Source organism: Carettochelys insculpta, chromosome 1 (assembly GCF_033958435.1).
Source record: "Carettochelys insculpta isolate YL-2023 chromosome 1, ASM3395843v1, whole genome shotgun sequence".
Classification (NCBI taxonomy): domain Eukaryota; kingdom Metazoa; phylum Chordata; order Testudines; family Carettochelyidae; genus Carettochelys; species Carettochelys insculpta.
The window spans coordinates 263384784-263404033 of record NC_134137.1 but is presented as its reverse complement, the minus strand read 5'-3'; the positions used below and the strand labels follow the sequence as shown (position 1 = coordinate 263404033).

The 19250-nt window shown below is 42.0% G+C and overlaps 1 protein-coding gene across 3 annotated transcripts in view; it reads right to left on the bottom strand.

Moving 5' to 3' along the window:
• KDM5A (lysine demethylase 5A) overlaps positions 1-19250 on the bottom strand; it is a 77050-nt gene that overhangs the window by 27183 nt on the left and 30617 nt on the right. For all 3 annotated transcript variants that reach the window (XM_075006325.1, XM_075006316.1, XM_075006308.1), the window contains 8 exons: positions 17830-18011; positions 14305-14467; positions 11582-11701; positions 9961-10155; positions 9649-9830; positions 9252-9376; positions 8777-8927; positions 4505-4622 (listed from right to left, as the gene is read on the bottom strand). In XM_075006325.1, the coding sequence (XP_074862426.1) occupies positions 4505-4622; positions 8777-8927; positions 9252-9376; positions 9649-9830; positions 9961-10155; positions 11582-11701; positions 14305-14467; positions 17830-18011 (1236 nt within the window). The remainder of the gene's footprint in view (positions 1-4504; positions 4623-8776; positions 8928-9251; positions 9377-9648; positions 9831-9960; positions 10156-11581; positions 11702-14304; positions 14468-17829; positions 18012-19250) is intronic.

Sequence of the window (19250 nt, the reverse complement as noted above, 5' to 3'; positions counted from 1 at the left end):
CAGTATAAATATGCTTATTTCAGTATTACTTGCTCCTCTAGTCATACAGGAGAAAGCTGTACTAGTCAAGTACAAATTGTACCTACACCGGGGAGATTCATAGAATCATCAACTCCAAGGCCAGAAGCACCACTGTGATCATTAGTCAGACCTTCTGTATAAAGTCAGGCTGTAGTAGTCCCCAAAATATTTAATAAAGCATGTATCTTAACTTAAAAATTGCCAGTAAAGGCGACTCCACCACGATGCTTGGTAAACTGTTCTAATGATTAATCATGCTCACTGTTAAAAATTATGTCAATCTCCTGGTCATCTGGCAAGGCTTTTTTCTTAATGCAACTGTCATAGATCAAGTCACATGCCTAGATATAAAAGTATGAGAAATACTGAGAACGGATAAATATAATTTCTGCACTTTATCAAACACATAATGATACTAATGCATGACCACCTCTCTCCCTGAGGCAGTGGACAAAAATTAATACAAAAAAAGTATTATATTAAGGCTCTTCTGTATTCTACGTGGGCCACTTGAATATGCCCCTCCAACTTATTTTTGAGTAATTAACATTATTAGACCCTTTCTGCAGGGTCATGGTCAATGCCTACTACTAATACTTAACTCCAATTCCCTATAGGTAAGAGGGTATGGTGTTGGGTTCCCAGATATCCTACATTACTATGCTTTTGCTATTCCACACATTCACTCTAAAATGCAGGCACATTTGTTCTCATGGGGGCAGGTACTGAATGGGTACGGATGCAGCCAGTTCCCTACAGATCTGGGGATAGGATATGATCTGAGCTATCCTAAATAAGTACCAATTTCATTTCACCATCATACAACAGCATTTATCTGGGGAACCGAGGCTTACAAATGTGGCAAAAAATTATTTTGAACTAGTTGAGCAAGAGAATAATGATTTCCATCAGTTCCTCAAAGATGTGGGTTGTGTCTCTTTTCTAATACTAGAAACATATGATTTGCCACCTTCAGCAGAGAGGCAGTACTTACAACTAAAATGCTTACTAATATATCAATTTCATCTAGATGTCCTAAGACTGCTAGAGAACCCAGAGCTACTGTGAACAGCTACATAAACTCCAAGGCCCATATCCACAATGCACGTTTTACCAGTGAAGAGGAACTCCACTGGTCTGGAGTTTTGTGAAAGCAATTGCAGGGAAGTTATTGCAGCTCCTAGAAGAATTCCAATGACAGAGCATGTCACAATGGCTACATCTACACTAGCCCAAAACTTCGAAATGGCCATGCAAATGGCCATTTTGAAGTTTACTAATGAAGCACTGAAATACATATTCAGCACCTCATTAGCATGAGGGCGGCCACGGCACTTTGAAATTGACGCAGCTTGCCGCCGCGTGGCTCGTCCAGATGGGGCTCCTTTTTGAAAGGACCCTGGCTGCTTCGAAGTCCCCTTATTTCTATGAGCAGATAGGAATAAGGGGACTTCAAAGCAGCCAGGGTTCTTTCGAAAAGGAGCCCCGTCTGGATGAGCCGTGGCAATTTCAAAGTGCCGCGGCTGCCTGCATGCTAATGAGGTGCTGAATATGTATTTCAGCGCTTCATTAGTAAACTTCGAAATGGCCATTTGCATGGCAATTTCGAAGTTTTGGGCTAGTGTAGACACGGCCAATGTGTTAGAAATGCTTCCGTGAATCTCAGGGTATGCCTGACAAGAGATTTTATTCCAAATCTACTGCGTGCCACAGGGGCTGTGCAAGATGCATGCTTTGTCCTGATACTTGTTGGTGCTTTAATAAAGAAAAAGGAACATTGACGAATGTGTTGTGAGACTGTTCAACGGTCAGGCAGCTGCAGAAAGAAGGGGATACAAGAGTGAAAAGATAGCTCAGCTTCAGCAATGAAGCCTCAGCTGGAAATTATATCCTGGGTATGTCTGTCTACTATGCTGGACTTAACTTCACCTGACAGACACTGACTTTCGAGGACCATAATTATTACCAGTTCACATATGTGGGGGGCAACATAACGTATGATCTAGACTGTAAGAAGGAAATAGCAACTCGAATAACAAAAGCAAGAGCAAGTTTGAAGGCGATGGATAAGATCTGGAAAAGCAAAGCAATTAGCTTAGGAACAAAGCTGAGTGTCTTGAAAACGTGTATATTCAGCGGCATGTTGTACAGATGTGAGACATGGGTGATAGAGAGAGGTTCAAAAAGAATATTGGCGTTCGAAAGGAGTTGTTACAGAAAGATTCCGAGAATAGGATGGATGCAGAAGGTCACCAATGAGGAATTCTATAGAAAGATACAGCCAAAAGAGAACCTGCTGCAGAAGGTTATAAAACGAAAGCTACAACTATTGGGGCATATTTATAGAATGAACGATTAACAGAAAAACCAAGACCCTGATATTCGGCTTAATGGACAGTTCAAACAGGAGAGGTAGACCCCACAGAGAATGGATTAATGATAAAGTAGATTGGTGCAGCGCTAGTTTACAGAAACTAAGCCACTCCACACAGGACAGGGAAAGACAGAAGGAAATAGTGAGAGAGGCATCAGACACCAACAGGCGCTGAGCCCACAGTTATTGATGATGATGATGATGCATGAGTTTTACAAAAACAGATGTGCCTTATGCTCAGAATAGTAGTATTTGGACTTGCCTGAATTAGCAGCAAAAGAAACAGCTTATGACCACAGACAACGTTCATATGAAATTGAAAAAAGTGTGTACCTGGTTCATTGAAGTATTTGGATAAAGAATGCTCAGAGTGCTCAACTAATGCCAAGCTTCCAATCTACAGGAACTCTTGAGGTTCTCTTTGTTAAATTCCAATAGATTGAATGTAATAACTGTAAGGTACATTTTCTAATCCTTTAATCGTGCATGTGTCTCATCTCTGAACGCAGCACTTCCATTTTTCAACTTTTTTCTTCAATTATCAGAACCGGACAACAGAATTCCAGAAGCAAATCATACCAGTGACACAGAAATGGAAAATAATCCTCCTACACAAGTATCAGAGAGATAGCCATGTTTTGTTGTTCCTCCTACACAAGCTTTCCCCATTTATTTTTCATCCCAAGATCATATTAGCTCACACTGGGAGATCCTGGTCAAAATCAGAATCACTGCTTCCCAGGACAGAGTCCCTCCTCCTGTACATGTGGCCTATGTTCTTTGCGTCTAAATGTACGCATTTACTCTGAAAGCATATTAAAAAAAACACACACACAGTTTTGCCTATCTCCTGTTTACTGAGCAATCCAGGTAGCACTATCAGTGACTAATCCACTTCACTGTTAACCAGACCCCAATTTTGGGGTCATCTTCAAATTCCACAAAGGATGATTTTATTTCTTCCAGGTAATTAATAAAAATTTCAATTAGTTTAGGGCCAAAAAGAGATTTCTGTGGAACCGTACTAAACATAACCACGCTAGGATTCCACTTTACAATTAATTTTTGAGATGGCATGGGTGTGTGCAGTACATCTCAAAGAAAAACAATTATGGAAAGGTTAGTAATTGTTTTTCCTATCTTACTATGCAAATCTTCATTATTTTAAGGGTAGTTTTGCATGACATACATACTAGAAACTACCTCAAATGAACACTCTGCTAAAATCTGTCATGTTAATTTGTAAGTGCCTCTGAAAATACTAAGGACTTGTCTACATACTCACATTGTACCACTTTCAGATATTTAAAATTTACCCTTTTTAAATACTGAAAGTGGTAAACGGGATCATTGGGATAATTATATACTTATCTGTCTAACATTGATCTCTATCTCAATCTCTTCCACTTTCTCAGTGGTATCCTGGTGCTTACAATTGTAATGTGGTACCTAGAAACACAGTATGGGCAGCAGTGTTCCCTGTACGCTGAGCGCCTGTGAGTGATTCAGGTGCTGCCCAGCTGATGAGCAGAGTGACTACAGCTGCCCAGCATATGTTTTTCTATTGGCAGTGCACATTCACATATATTTTGGTATACATTAATTTTTTCCATCCATGGACAGACTAAATGTCAAGGGAATACTAACAGGCAGGCACTGTAATTCTATTTGTACTCCATACCCGATGATACATTCAAAAACTAAAGTGGCAGTTTTCCACCCCTTGGGACTATCTGAGTAGATATCACATTCAAGTGATAACACAGCAAAGATTGCAAAATGAAAGAAAAGGTTTTATTATTTTTTCTGAGTTAAAATAATTTTTCCTAATCTTTGTCACTTGGTCAACCAGAGCATAGTACAATGTCTACTCTCTGCTCAATTGTACCAAAGCAGATTGATGAAACTGGAAAACCTTGCCAGTACCTATGAAAGAAGAAGCCGGGAGAAAAGTATACTTCTGGGGCAGGAGTAGGGGAAAAAAGGTGCAGCAAAGAAAAATCAGAAAGGGTAAAACCACATCAGAGGCAAAATTACCTTGCAGTCTATAATGGGAACTTCAGTAGGTATTAGAAAAACCCATGTGCCAAGCAATGAATGCAAACCTACCTTTACTTGTCGGGCCTGGCTGATGATACATGGAAGGCTGAATAACTGTTGAACAAATGCTTTTAACTCCTCCACTGTCAGCTTGGTCCGAGTCCTCCCGCTATCTGGGTTCAGCCTGCTGTATGAGCAAAGGGATGCAAAAGTTATAAACGAGATTAGCTGGAACAGTAGGCAACACTCACTTGAGTGAGCTCCCACCAGCAGAGTATCAAAATTAGCAAGAAGCTTCACTTCACAGCTCAAGGGACCATAAACTGAATCTCTGGTCAGTTCCATTCACAAGCACCAAAAAGTTCCCAAGTATTACTAACAAGGAGCCTGGAAAGTCTCTACCTCGCCAACATGCATATTGTAATTTAATGACAGTTTCTACTGGGCTGAACACAATGTAGCATTACATCAAGAAATTATGTAGGAGGAGCCACATCCAGCAATAGGTTAGGATAGTGGACTTGGCGTACAGAAGTTACTTTACAGTAACTGGAGATCTTTTATATGCTTTTATTCACACCAATCCCACTGTATGGGAGGCTGGAGAGCAGCACTTGCTGACCAGGTGTCCAATACTAAAGGCAGAGCTGCTGCCAGCAACAGCACAGAAGGAAGGATGGCTTGGCAGCGCCACCTTTACTTCTGAGCTGCTGCCTGCAGAGCTGGGCCCGTCATCGAGCACTGCCACTCTCCAGCTATCCAGCTCTGAAGGCAGCAGAGCAGAAGTAAGGATAGCATTGTATGGTATTGTCACCTTTACTTCTTCACTGCTCCTGGAGAGAGGGCTGCCTTCAGAGCTGGACATCCAGTCAACAGCTGCTGCTCTTCAGCCACCCAGCTCTGAAAGCAGCACATGAAGGTGGAGGAAATACTTTAATCTCCTAAAAAAACCATGTGACCCCCCCTGCAACTTCCTTTTGGATTACACCCCTCAATTTGAGATACACTGGCCTCCCTGTGAAATCTTTACATTGTAGGGTAAAAGCATACTGCAGACCAAATTTCACAAGGGGGACAGGGACCAGATTTCACAGCCACATCATCCGGATCTCACACACTTGCACATCCACTCACATGATATACGTCATCGACAAAATTGAGAGTCTCTGCACCAAAAGATAAATGGATTTAAATCTGACATCAGGAATGGTACACACATAAACCTGCAGAAGAGCATTGTAACATCTCAGGACATTCAAAAATGGAATAATGTCATCCTTCTCCAATTGAATTTTACCACAAGGTTCCAGAGGGAGACACCTGAATTGCAATTAATTTACAAATGTAACACCTTTAACCCTGGCTTGAAGAGAGATCTTAGCTGGCTTATGCATTACAAGGGAAATTTCCTTACCTCTCACATTTGCAGGAATGAGGCACATCAAACTTAATTTGCTTCATTAACTGGTTCCACTAGTGACAATAACTTCCTCCCTCCACCCTTATATAAATGCTGGATTCTGTTTTTCCACTCCAAATCCAGCTGATAAGGTGGGTTTTACCCATGAAAGCTCATGATCAAATAATAAATGTGCTGGTCTCTAAGGTGCACAGGACTGCTTGTTATTTGTGCAGTCACAAACTAACACAGCTATCTCCTGACAGTTTCTTTGAAAATGGTTTTATTTTTATAAACAATTCTGTTTGATTGTAAATTGGGTAATTAAATAATTCGTTTATATTTAATCATTCATACTTATATAATTAAATAAAGTATAGCTAAAAGTAGGAAATAAATTGTTAACATTAGGAGTAGATGGTGAATAGCTACATCTGTTATTTCTGTACGTGCTCTTTTTAAAATAAGTGAATAGAAAGAAAAACCCTGATGCCTGACTGTCATGTTTTGCTTTGCAAGTACAGTAAATCCTCAAGATACGGGCAATCAAATTGCGTGCGTCTCAGGTTAATGCGACTGCCGCCCCTGACAGGAGCGCTTTCCTGATTCTGTCAAGGGCATGGCAGCCATTCAAGCCTGACAGGAGTGGAGTCAGGGTGCTGTCCCTGACAGCAGCAGTTTACGGGTTCCCAGAGCTGCAGGGAGCTGGGAGCCAGGTGGCAGCCTGTCTCCCAGCTCCCCTCCACTCCTTGGAGCCAGGAAACTGACCAAGGCTGCTGCCCGGCTCAGGTTCCCTTCTCTGCAAGCAGATGGAAGACAGGAGCCAAGCTGCTGCCTGGTTCCCAGCTCCCTGCTGCTTGTGGGACCCAGGAAATGGACCAGCTGGAAAGCCAGGAACCAGGCAGCAGCCTGGTTCCCATCTGCTCTTGACTTGCACGAAAATTTGAGTTGCACAGGGGTTGCAGGAACACAACCCCCACATAGCTCAAGGGTTTACTGTATTAAAACAGCAAATCTGTTCTACTTTAGAAAAGTAAGACAGGTGAAAATAGCTAAAGTATAAGTTGCCTAACGTTCTCCATTAGAAAGGATTCCTGAGACTTCTTTTGAGAGTGCCTTGTGCCTGAATAGTATGCAGGGAACTTCCAATACTAAATACAGGTCAGCACTCAAGCTACAGAAGTCATTTTCTTTTTCCTGGAAACTTCTTTGTCCTTTGCCTAAAATACAAACTGCTGAAAGTTTACGTTTCCCTTCTGAGGAATGCAAGGGAGGGAAAATTCCACAGACTGCCAAATTAACAACAAGACCATTCTGAGATCAGACTGATACCACCACTGCAGCACTAGCAAGCTCACAACATATTGAGAATACCTGGGTCCTGCTGGAAGAGGTGTGGTGGTTTGGTTTTTGTTTTTTTTTTTATTTTTTTTTGGGGGGAGGGGGGTGACAGGAAAATATACGACCTTTGATGCTGCAAACCAGCAAAGGACTTGGTGCTACAGTAGCCCCCTCACCTTTCCCCACAACTGGGAGGAACACCATATAAGGTCGGAAAAGTGAGAGAGTTGGACCAAGCTTCCCAGACTGCATCTCTACACACACCCAACCAGTCTCACTGTCACACAATAGCCTTCTGCTGCTGCCAGATGCTCTATAGTCCTATATCTCAAGTGATCAATTGTCTGTGCTATGATTTTGAAGATTCAGGGTTCAAACGCCAATGATCATGCAGTGGGTACAGTTCCATATGCGATGTGATTTTATCTTTTCTTTGAAAAAGATAAACTTATACAAGGAAAACTACATTAAAAAGAACAAAACAAGCGGTCCGGTAGCACTTTAAAGACTAACAAAATAATTAGGTGATGAGCTTTCGTGGGACAGACCCACTTCTTCAGACCATACCCTTACCAGAACAGACTCAATATTTAAGGCACAGAGAACCAAAAGTAGTAATCAAGGTTGACAAGTCAGAAAAATTATCATCAAGGTGAGCAAATCAGTTTTCTAGCTCATTATAGGGGCTCTTTTACATACTTTGCTTTATCTAATTCTTGACTTCCCCCCTCCTTCTGCCCCTCTGCTCCCTAATTTGCTCACCTTGATAATAATTTCTCTAATTTGTCAACTGTGATTACTATTTTTGGTTTTCTGTGCCTTAAATATGGAGTCTGCTCTGGTATGGCTATGGTCTGAAGAAGCGGGTCTGTCCCACGAAAGCTCATCACCTAATTATTTTGTTAATCTTTAAAGTGCTACTGGACCGCTTTTTTGTTTTGATAATATATAGACTAGCACGGCTTTCTCTCTGTTATTAAAAAGAACATTTAAGTTGTAAAAGTCAAACCACTAAAGAGTTTGAAAGTGCCAGAGTTCAGGTTACCTATGTCAGTTTATGCATACGCACAATGGCGTGAATCAATTAATGAGTCTTCAATTCCAAGATATCACACTGTATTTTTCCATGGTACTGGTGAACCATGGAGCAAGACTGAGGCTGCATTGGAAGCCATACATCTGATATTTTATGACTTCTGAGTACTTGACTTTGCAACTTAAATAAAGTACTACTTTTAAGATGTTTCTCATTTCCACAGGTGTACTTGACCCACAAAAGTTGCTCTTACACTTTCATTTTATTTAACCCCCAATTTTCATTACTTGCACGTTTTTTGAGCTCTTTCCCTGCAAGCCCTTCCATGGTCACTGCATCCCTAGTCAGCACCTGAATACCCTTTTCTCTCCCTTATACTTCCATACTTCAACACACAGTTCTGCTGACAAGTAAGATGCTGAACACATCTGAGATAATAAGCAGTATGGTCCCCTACCACTGCATTCCTGCCACTCTCCAATAGCGGGGTGGCAGGGTAAAGAGGATGGTGGAAGGAGGAGTATAAGGTGACATGTAGAAAAGAACGAAAAGTTCCTGACCTTACCTGTGTTTCTGTTTTTTGCTCAGAAGCAGCTGTGCTACTGAAGCACAGGTCTCTGCCTCTTTCACAGCATCTCTGAGCCTACGAAAGAGATCATTCTCTGGATATTTCCTGTCTTCAGCATCCTCCAACATCACTCTCAACTCAATTACATCTGCAATAACAGGATACAAGTAGTCTGCTTGCAAAAATCAACACCTTCGCCTGAACCCCAAACAAGTTCCCAAATACCCTAGCTAGATCTGAAATGCACAGCAATAATGGAAAGCATTAATCTAGTCTGGTGTCACTTTCAGTTAGCTGTATCTCCCCACCTCCATAAAAACATTCTCCTCCTTTCACACAGCTGGAATGCCTCACCTGAAACGCCTCACCTGAAACATATATTTCAGTATGTCAGTCTCTGGAAAATGAGCTAAAAAAGGCAGGAATTCCCCCCCATACAAACTGCTATGGAGTGCAACAATGCAAGTCTGACCTTTCTTGTGGTTGAGGTTGGCAGCCAGTGCCTCTGTAACTCTATTGACCCAAGTATCATAGGACTGTGCTCTAACTTTCACTCCATACAAAAGAGAAGGGAGGTCCTCTAATGGATACCGGTATCTATATATAACAGGGGAAAAGAGTAAGAGTATTAAACCTCTTACAGTACACAAAAGACATTAGTTTCTTATTCACAGAATCCAGCAGATGAGGATTAAGAAGTGCTATATTGCATCCTGATTCCTTGGCCACATGGTAAGGTATGACAAACAACAAGTATAACCCTACTAATTAGAAAGGACGTACATAAAATCAACTGCTATATTTTGCCTTAAGTCTCTAGATAACAGGGCAAACTGCACATGGAAAAAGAGAAATGGGGAAACATGTACCTGAGACACTTTTTCTGCATGGGACAGGGACACAGATCAGTCGGATGATACAGACATACAAGCCTCTCTGGATTACAAGAGCAGGTGAGAGCAGACAAGAAGCAGGTGGTCCTGCAGGCTGCACACTGACGTTCATCATCTGGAACAAGTTCAAACACCTCCTCTTCTGACATCAGCACTCCCTAACAAAAATTTTGACACTTGATAAGGACAAGAGTCAAAAGAAACAATGCACTTCCTTTCAAAACATCTATGGTAGACCCTGCACCACATTAACAGGATGAAAAGCGGAGGTGAACTCATGACACTCACCATCTGCACAACTGACTCTCTTAAACGCGTTTCCTCCTCTATCATGAGAGTCATTTCCTTGCAGACCATAGCAGCAAGCCCCACATCCAAACACTCTGGATCTGCTGCCATCTTGAAGATCAGCTCCTCATGGGAGAAGACACAGTGACGCCTTAGTCGTCGGTAATGATTCACACACTGACGTCCAATGGGAAGCTAAGAAATGCCAAAAACCAACAAAGTCATTATCTGGGGGCATGTTCCAAAGGGCTGTCCCACATCTCTGACTCCCTCAACACGAGCTGGAAAGAGGGAGACTCAACTATATCAACTAAAGAACAGTGTCTTTACAAAAGCAGCCAATTACAATGGACAAATTGTGTCACATTTATCAGAGGCAAGGTGTCCACAGCCTACAGGAAAGAGCACCATGTTTTGCATTTCTTTATTAAGATACAAAAAGCTAATGGAGTGAAGTATATGGATTTCTGGAACCCAATGGGCCCATATTTTAAACTAAGCATAAAGAATCTCATATAGGTAAATACCAAAGCAAGTCCTGCATCTCTTTCTACCTATGCAGTGTCATGGCACAATAGAGCACTGGTTCCCGAACTTTTCGGTAAGATGGCACACTTCAATGACACAAACAATTCCATGGAGCTCACACTATTTTCAGCTGAATCGATTGCTCATAAACATCACATTTATTTACTATGGTTATGGTCTTACTAGAGGTTTTTAACATATTAGCACATACAACAAGCTAAATAAGGATCAAATGTGTTAATGTTTCAAATCCACCACAGAACACACCGTCTCAAACAGTGAGCAAAGACATATTTTCAAAATCTGCTCAACTCCATGCTATGGATGTTGAACAAACAAGTAACCACTGAAAGCAGGCTCCCCACTACAACCCGCTGGAACCAAGATGTGGAATTTAAATAACGCCTCAGCTCCAAGAGGTTCCTGCCCTACCTCTCTCTTGCCACTGCAGGGGGTGGGGGTGGGCTCCCCTCCAGCTTGTTCAGGCCAGGAAGCAACATGACCGCTGCCTCCTGGTGCAAACAGGGTCCTGTGAGATTGGTATACCCTCTCACAGTGGCTCTGCAAAGAGTCACTGTGGGGGAGGAAATTCACTAACTCCAAGCCAGCAGGGAAACTGACCACATTTCAGGGCACACTTGGGAGAGTTCACTGGTTGAAAACCGCTGCAATAGAGTTCTTGAGCTAATATTCCTACAACTAAGAACTGTGGTAACTGGAGAACACAGCTGCAAGTATTTCTCTTTGCGGTTTAGCACAGCGTTTTACCTAATTTACACAAGTGCAGAAAGGACAGCTGCATCAGAGGTCACCTCTGTACTCCTAGCAGTTAACTGAAGTGTGAATTGTCAGGATTAGTTCAGACAGATGCTTAAAAGGCAGCCAATATTCAAAATTATAAACTGGAAGCTCTTTAGAATTGATTTATAAGACCTTCAAACTGCATTTCCTAATACGGAAACTCAAAGTGACAACTATTGCAGAACCAGGTACTGCTGTAACACATGAAATTATCATCTAGATAAACAAGCTACTAACATTCTCCCAGTAAAAGCCAACTAACAGACATGGACAGACATGTCCAAAAACGCACCCAGTCAGCAGTGCAGAAGTTCACAGCCTCAGCAAAGTTGTAGCCTTGGTTAAATCCGGAGTGATATGCCCGAGGAAAAGTCACAACAAACTCACCAGCACACTGATTGGTCCTGTACACCTAAATACAAATTAGGGTGGGGTGAAAGGAAGAAGAAAACTGTGAGATTTTTTGTTGCCAATTTAAATGGTTCATTTAAAAAAGGACAATGTGAACCATCTCTATCTGCAGGAGACAACAGGGAAGTTAGCTATAACAGGAGTGATTATGAGGGCATTTATCCTTTAGAAAGTGTAACCTTTGACAGCCTTAATATAAAAGGTTAAATAAATGAATCAGCAAGTAAAGGCCCAGCACTGGGTATATCCCTTTTGAGATTCTGGCAGATAGTTTCTCTACTCTCATTGACTGGGTCCTCTCTTAACCTTTTACACCTAAAGTTTAAAAGCCTTTGTGAAACAGTGTAATTGCTTTGTTGGGACATTTGCCACGGATGCTATCTAACCAACCAAAAGTGCTCCTTTAACCACGCATCACCACCAGTCACAACTTGTATTTTACAAAGAAACATCGATTTTATGAAAACTTAGGAACAGAAATCCTCTCTTTTAAATTCCAAAGGAAATATTTTTAAATACACACAACTACCTTGCAGCTATCGCTATAATGTTGCATTGCAGAGAACCTGAAAGCGAAAATGTTAAAAGTGAATCTATAAATCCAACTTAACTGATTTTCACTGGCCTACATGACTGTAAAGCAAACAGCTAAAGCAGTGTGCATGAGTTTTAAAGGTTCCAGTTTTAATCATCTGCAACAGGGGTGACCAACTAGTTGGGAACTGAGAGCCATGGATACAGTGCAAAGAGAAACATACTATATATTTCATTGATATAGATCTAATTATCTATAGACAGACAAATACACTCATCCCTCACTATACGAGCACAATTGGCTCCCAACTTTCTCATAGGCAAAAACTTGTAAGAGGGACTCTAAATTACCACTAAAATACATGTGAAAGTCTCTGATTAGGAAGGAGCGGCAGGATGTGGCGCTGCTTTGGAAAGCTAAATGAACCTGGGGTTTGGTTCGGTGAGGGGGTTGGAGAGGGTTTAAAGGCTGGGGGCAGTTTGGGTCCATTAGCGGGAACGGGGGTTTAAAACCTGGCGGTGGCTCCAGTAGAAGAAGTGGCGGCTTGTTCCTCCGGGCTGCAGCAGCAGTACCTGGGTAGGGCGGGGAGTATGGTGGGCCAAGGGGTTCCGGACGAAATGGGGTGGGTGTTAGGAGTCGGCTGGGCTGGTGGGGGGGTGGTGCGTGGGGAGTTGACACAAGGGAGAGTGTTGGGATGGGATGGGCGGGACTGCAGGTCTCCCCGTCCCCCAGCCAGGGACCCCACAGCTGGCTCAGCTCCAGCCGCGGGGCTGCGAGTCTCACCGCCCCCTGGCCAGAGGCCCCGTGGCTGAAGTGGAGCCAGATGCAGGGCTGTGGGTCTCCCCATGTCCCGGTCAGGGACCCTGCAGCTTGCTCATATAAGCAGGGGGGAAGTTCACTTGCTTAGTGAAAAATGGTAAGTGTGTGTGTCTCTCCTTTCAGCGAGTACTCATAAGTAAAGTACTTGTTAAACAAGGGATGAGTGTATATAAATACATGGCTCAATGCCCTCCCCCAGAGTCAGGCACCCCCAACTCCCCACTCTAACTTGGTGCCTGCAACTCACCAGAGCCGCCACCACCACACACTTCTCCCACCAAGCAATTGGGCGTGTGCACCAAGTGGCAGGCGGCACTCCTGGTACGCGGCTCTGAGGGGGAGAAGCATTCAATGCCTCAAAGAGCCACAGGTTGGGCACCCCGAATCTACAATGTCAACAGCAACGTAAGAAACCTGTTTACAGAAGATCTTAAACTGACTAAATTCCATTAATCCAGTTCACATTATGATATTCTCTTACTTCCCAGTTCAAAAAGAGAAAGGTCATATGTTATAAAGCACCTACAGAGTTACAACTGTAATAAACAAATTATGCTAACAAAAACAATGTTAAGAGATACTAAACCTCATGCTTCAAGATGAAAAATCAATCTCAACCTGTTAGAGATCTTGATGAGACCTAATGAGGGGACAGATTACCTCACATCTGCCTACAATAGGCTTTTTTACACTGTCTTCTGAAACATCTATTGCGGGCCATACATCAGTGACAGGATACTCAACAATATTAAGAAAACATTTAACCAAAGCTCAGGGTTTAATTATACTATTTAATTAACATGTCGATTTCAGACATCTGCTTCTTTAACAGCTGATAAATACAGGAACAAATATCAAATAATTATGATACGCCATGGGTGTATTTGTTCTATATCATATTTTATTTTATTTAAAACTTTTTGGGGTCTTCTTGCAAAAGATTTTTCTCCCGATCAAGTGAGCCACTTGAGATCCTTTGACAGTGAGAACACACTAATGATAATCTAACTGAAGTCTACTACATCTGCACTGACATCCATTTCGCACTGAAGTCCATCAGAACATGACCTTCTACTGAAGCATGCTAGAAAATTGGAGGGAAGACTACTCCTTAACTGAATCCAAGGGATCACCATAAGGGTTCTTAAGTGCTCTTCCATCACATTATAAGGAAAATGTGTCAAAGTGAAAGGTATATAAAAAAACAGTGGGCTACAGAAGCATGGAAGAAATTCTCCGCTCCTACTCACAGGCACACCATGCTCCATCAACACATTGGGGTTCATGATGGTGACAAGTTGATGCAGGAGATCAGGCTGCGACTCAAACAGTTCAGGGGCCAACTCTCTCATTACTTCCTCTAGTTGCTCTGCTGCATGAGAGGGCACTCCATACCATGTCTTCGGCTCTCCCCTGGCAGAAAACATAGCCCAGAACACATATTACCTAAAGGAAAGTGAAACTGTCATCCTAATGCAAGGCAGTAACTCAGGACAACTGCACCTGCACTTCCCCTCAGCAATGGCACCCACTCTTCTAAACACCCCAGACATCGTGTTTGAGTATAGGTGTGCAGATGACCCTGTTCAGTTCAGGAGACTTCCAGGTAGCACAGTTCCCAGCTGTGCTTTCTCGTGTTATCCCAAACCAAAGTCAGGCTATTCAACCATACCTGCTCACTTTCTCTTCAGAAATTTATAATAGTGATTGTCAACATTTATAAGTTAGCCACACAGTTCTTTCTATGCAAACCTATTTTTTACTAAGGTAAAAGCACTATAGAGAAAGCAACACAGTAACCTGTACACATGCTACTAAGCTTACCAGAGATCACACAGTCCTAACATGGCCTCCAGCTGGACCAATCCTTCCAAACTCCACCCTAGGGGTTTCTTTTGTAGTTCATCACAGCCTCAATTCAGAACATGCACATTCATAACGTTTCGTCCACGCTTTGCACATAGAGTTTCCAGGAGAAGGTAATTAGAAGATAATGTTTTGTTTTGTTTTTTTCCCCTTAGAGCTCTGCTTCGAATGGGTGGATTCAGGAGGGTTATGTCTGCATTCCCTTTAACCCCACATACTTTCTAGGAAAGTCACTTCACAGGGATTACTCCAAATAGCCTTCTGAAGTTCTTAATACTTTCATTAGTCCCCTACAGAAGTTATACACAAAGTCCATAACACCCAAAATTGCATTTTTAATACAATGGACCCCAAAAGGTATTAAACCTAATTCAAAAAGGTTTAACTAAATTCAATACAGTTTAGTCAGGATATTATCAATGTCACACAAGGTATACTTCAGTGATTTCACAGAGCCTCTCACCACTTCCCTTGAGACGTTGCGTATATGGCAAGAGACATTCTCTGAATTTCCTCTGTTCTTGAGCTAAAAGGAATATGGTGTTCTAACTCAATTGTTCAGTGACTTACTCCAGAATGCAATCCATTGCTGCATTTTCTTCCATTAACTGACAGAAAACCAGCATGCACTTTGCTATGAGAGGTGGAAGTGCAAGACAGATGCTATATACTATGTTCTAGCCCAAGGAAAGGGTGCCCCCTCTCCCCAGGCAGGCAACTGATTGAGTTTTATCCAGACTTAGATCTTGACTGGAACAGCTAATTCCCAACATCACACAAAGACCCAGACCAGAGCTCAGGATGGGCATGGAACAAACTGAGGAGTGCATAACTGCATCAGAAGCGATGAAAACACACAAACTCAACATTCCAGCAAGGCAATGCAGCCTACAGCAATCACTTTGCAACACAACCAGTTATAGTACTGGAAACCTCTGTTCTGAGCCACAAGAGAAAGACAGCTGACTACAATTCCTGAGGTGAGAATTATGTACTAGTGACAGTTAATGGGCCTAAAATTCAATATGATTGAAGATTGGGACAAACAAGAATGAAACCAACTGAAAAAAAAAAAGAGTGTAACTTCCAAACAAATTACTCCATTCTTTCCAGTTAAATCTTAGCATCAGAACACTCTGTACCACCGTATGAACTCAAAAATTTGTCAACAGTTTTCTACTACTCGAAATATTGTCTCCTAACTCAGAACTGCAAACAACTTTGTCTAAACACCTCAATCTCTCTCTAACACTTATGGCCTAAACACACTGGAAAAGTATTCAGAAGAGAGCCAAAGAGCTAAGAGGAGGAACATTTCATCCAAAATTCTCATTCTGTTCAGACCCACACCTCGCCTGAATCCTAAAATCTTCACTGAAACCTCCTGATAGGACATAGCCAGTCAAATCCCACTAGGCCAACCTTTCCTCTCTCCTCAAATCTGTCTGGGCTCTCGAAACTCATGAGGTATCAACCACCACAGTGATCCAGCTCATGGGATGCTGAAACTAATAACTGAATTCTAAACAAAAACACACTCTGGGCTCTGGGGTTCTCCCAAACATACTTGTAGCCAACCACGCTCGGGTTCCCCAGAAACGAGGCTGCACCCAGAAGGCGAGTGCTATATTTGGTTTATTGAAAGCGCATGACACCTGTGACGGGAGCCCCGGAGACGCCGCAGTCACCAGTGGGGGAAAACCCGACACATCGGAGCTTCGCTTGGGGGAGAGGCTCTGTAACAGGCCTCCTAACACTAGCTGATAAAGCTGAACTCATTAACATAAGATTGCCTAAAATTGCCTATGCATTCCTTATCACTATCTCTTGTGGCCTACTGCCAGCGTAGCCTTGAAGTTTTGGCAAGCGCCCCTTGTTCTGCAGCAGTTCCCATGGCAGTTATTTTGCAGCTTTTCACCTTGCACAGACTGGTCTGTTTAGATTCTCCTGAGGATTCACAGAGGGGTCGCACTGCACTCTCGACCGTTACAATGTCTTCTCACACCCTACAATACTTCTCCACAAAATTACAAACAGAGTCATATGGCAAACTGACTTACCAGGGGTATGCACAAGCACACACTTTTTATTTTGTGCTTCCCACAGCTTACCCACAAACACCGCTCCATTATGACTGAGCCTGGACTTGTAGAAATCGCAGAATGAGTCTTAATTTAAATAAAGTCCAATCATCAAAATAGTCTTGGAGAGCCTAACAGCAAGTTAATGTAATTGTGAAATTCTTAACAGCTGGCAGTAAAGTAAGCAGAAATATATCAAAATAAGCAGGTCAGCTGTTTATTTTGATGTGACATGCTAACATCTAAACTTGTAATATAAAAAGGTAGCCCTGTTAGTCTGTATCTTCACAAAACAAACCAGCAGTCCTGTAGCACTTTAAAGACTAACAAAATAATTTATTAGGTGATGAGCTTTCGTGGGACAGACCCACTTCTTCAAATGAAAAAGTGGGTCTGTCCCACGAAAGCTCATCACCTAACAAATTATTTTGTTAGTATTTAAGGTGCTACAGGACTGCTGGTTTGTTTTGTATTATATAAGTGGCTTGTCATTCAGACAAAAGAATTGATTGATTAGATGAGCGTACCAAGACTTGCACAGAAAGGATGTCTGTAAAACAGAATATTCCTTTATCATTGGTGATAGCATTCAAACATCTACATTTCTCCAAAGGGTTTACATTTACATACAGTGATATCTGCATCCATCTCTCCCACCACTCTCACTAAAAGGAAATGAACTGCTTATCTTTCTTATGGCTCTCCGGCCTTGAGCAAACAGTAACAAGAATGGATTTCACCTGGTACAGGTATTACATGTGAGAACTAAATCAGTTAAGAGAAGTAGGGAAAGGCAAGGGAATGGGGTGAACGGAAGAAAGATCATACCAGTGCAGGTAATTGATGGAATAGCTCCAGTGGTCCTCAATGTGCCAGCAGAAAGAGGAGAAGCACATCCCTACATACAGCCAGGGCACCTTCATGCCAGAGATATCTGCATTGATGTGAGCAAGGACTGATTGTTCTAAAACTGGCATGTTATTCAGGTTCCAACCAGAAAGTGCATACTCCTGCCAAAGGAAGAGAAAAAGCTGTGATGTTAGAAGACCTTCAAGTACTTTAGCAAGACTCTGGAGGCAGTAGCCCGCAGGATAAATGGAGCAGCTTACTAATTTACACATTAGCCTCTGATTGGTATTCTTTCATAGTGAAGCTTTGGAAGTAGGAAGAATTTCTTTACATCAAGCACTTAATCAAGTCTTCCACTTTTTACAACCTATTCTAGAAGCCAATCCTTTTAAGACTGCATTGAAGTAATTCTCCCTCTACACACTGGTTTAGATAGAAACCTAAGCATGCTTAAAATTTTCAGTTTTATTTCTTCTTTTGCTCCTTCAAAGTAAAGCAACAGTCCCTACAAAGTTGCAAATGATCTCAGCATGATATGCTGAAGGCAAATTCAAGCCCGGAACACACTTCAAACAAATCATGAAACTCACATCTTGCTTCATCTTTAAGAATCACGTTCTGGTAAACCAGTTATTCAAAGGCCCAATCTACTGCCAAAAGATTGATCTTAACCTTTACAACAGGGGTCAGCAATCCCTGTGGCAGATGCCAAGAGCTGCACACAAGCCAGTGTTCATTGGCACACCCCATGCTGCCTGTGGATTAACAAAAGATCAGCTAATGCTACCAATCACCACCTAAACAGTAAAGATGCTGTTAGTAGGACTATTAGCAACTTGAAAAATATCACCAGCACTCGGCCAGTACATAGAGGTCAAAAGGTCACATTTTGGCACTCCACCTCAGAAAGGTTGCTATCCCCTTCTTTTCAAAAACTGCTTGTAGGGTATATACTTAAAACAGCAGAACTTCTAACTATCTTTGCTAAGAACAAAGATTTCCATACCAGGTCAGACCAACGCTTCATCTAGTTTTTTCTTTTTACTCAGTTATACTTATAACCATCACAACATCCCATGGTAATGGGTTCCACAGGTTAGCTATGTATTCTGAGAAAAATTACTTCCTGTGGTTTGAAACTAAACATATATTTTTATTAACTTCATCAGGCGATGCTAGTTTTTACATTCAGAAACAGAGTAAACACTTGCTATAGTTTAAAAAAAATAAAAGCAAAAGAACAACAAGTCATAAGAACTGCCATACTGGGTCAGACCTAAAGGTCGATCTAGCTCAGTGTCCCATCTTCCAATAGGGGCCAATGCCACTGAAGAAGTGAACAAATCAGGTATTCATTGAGTGAGATCCCTCTCCTGTCATCCATTACCAGCATCTGACAA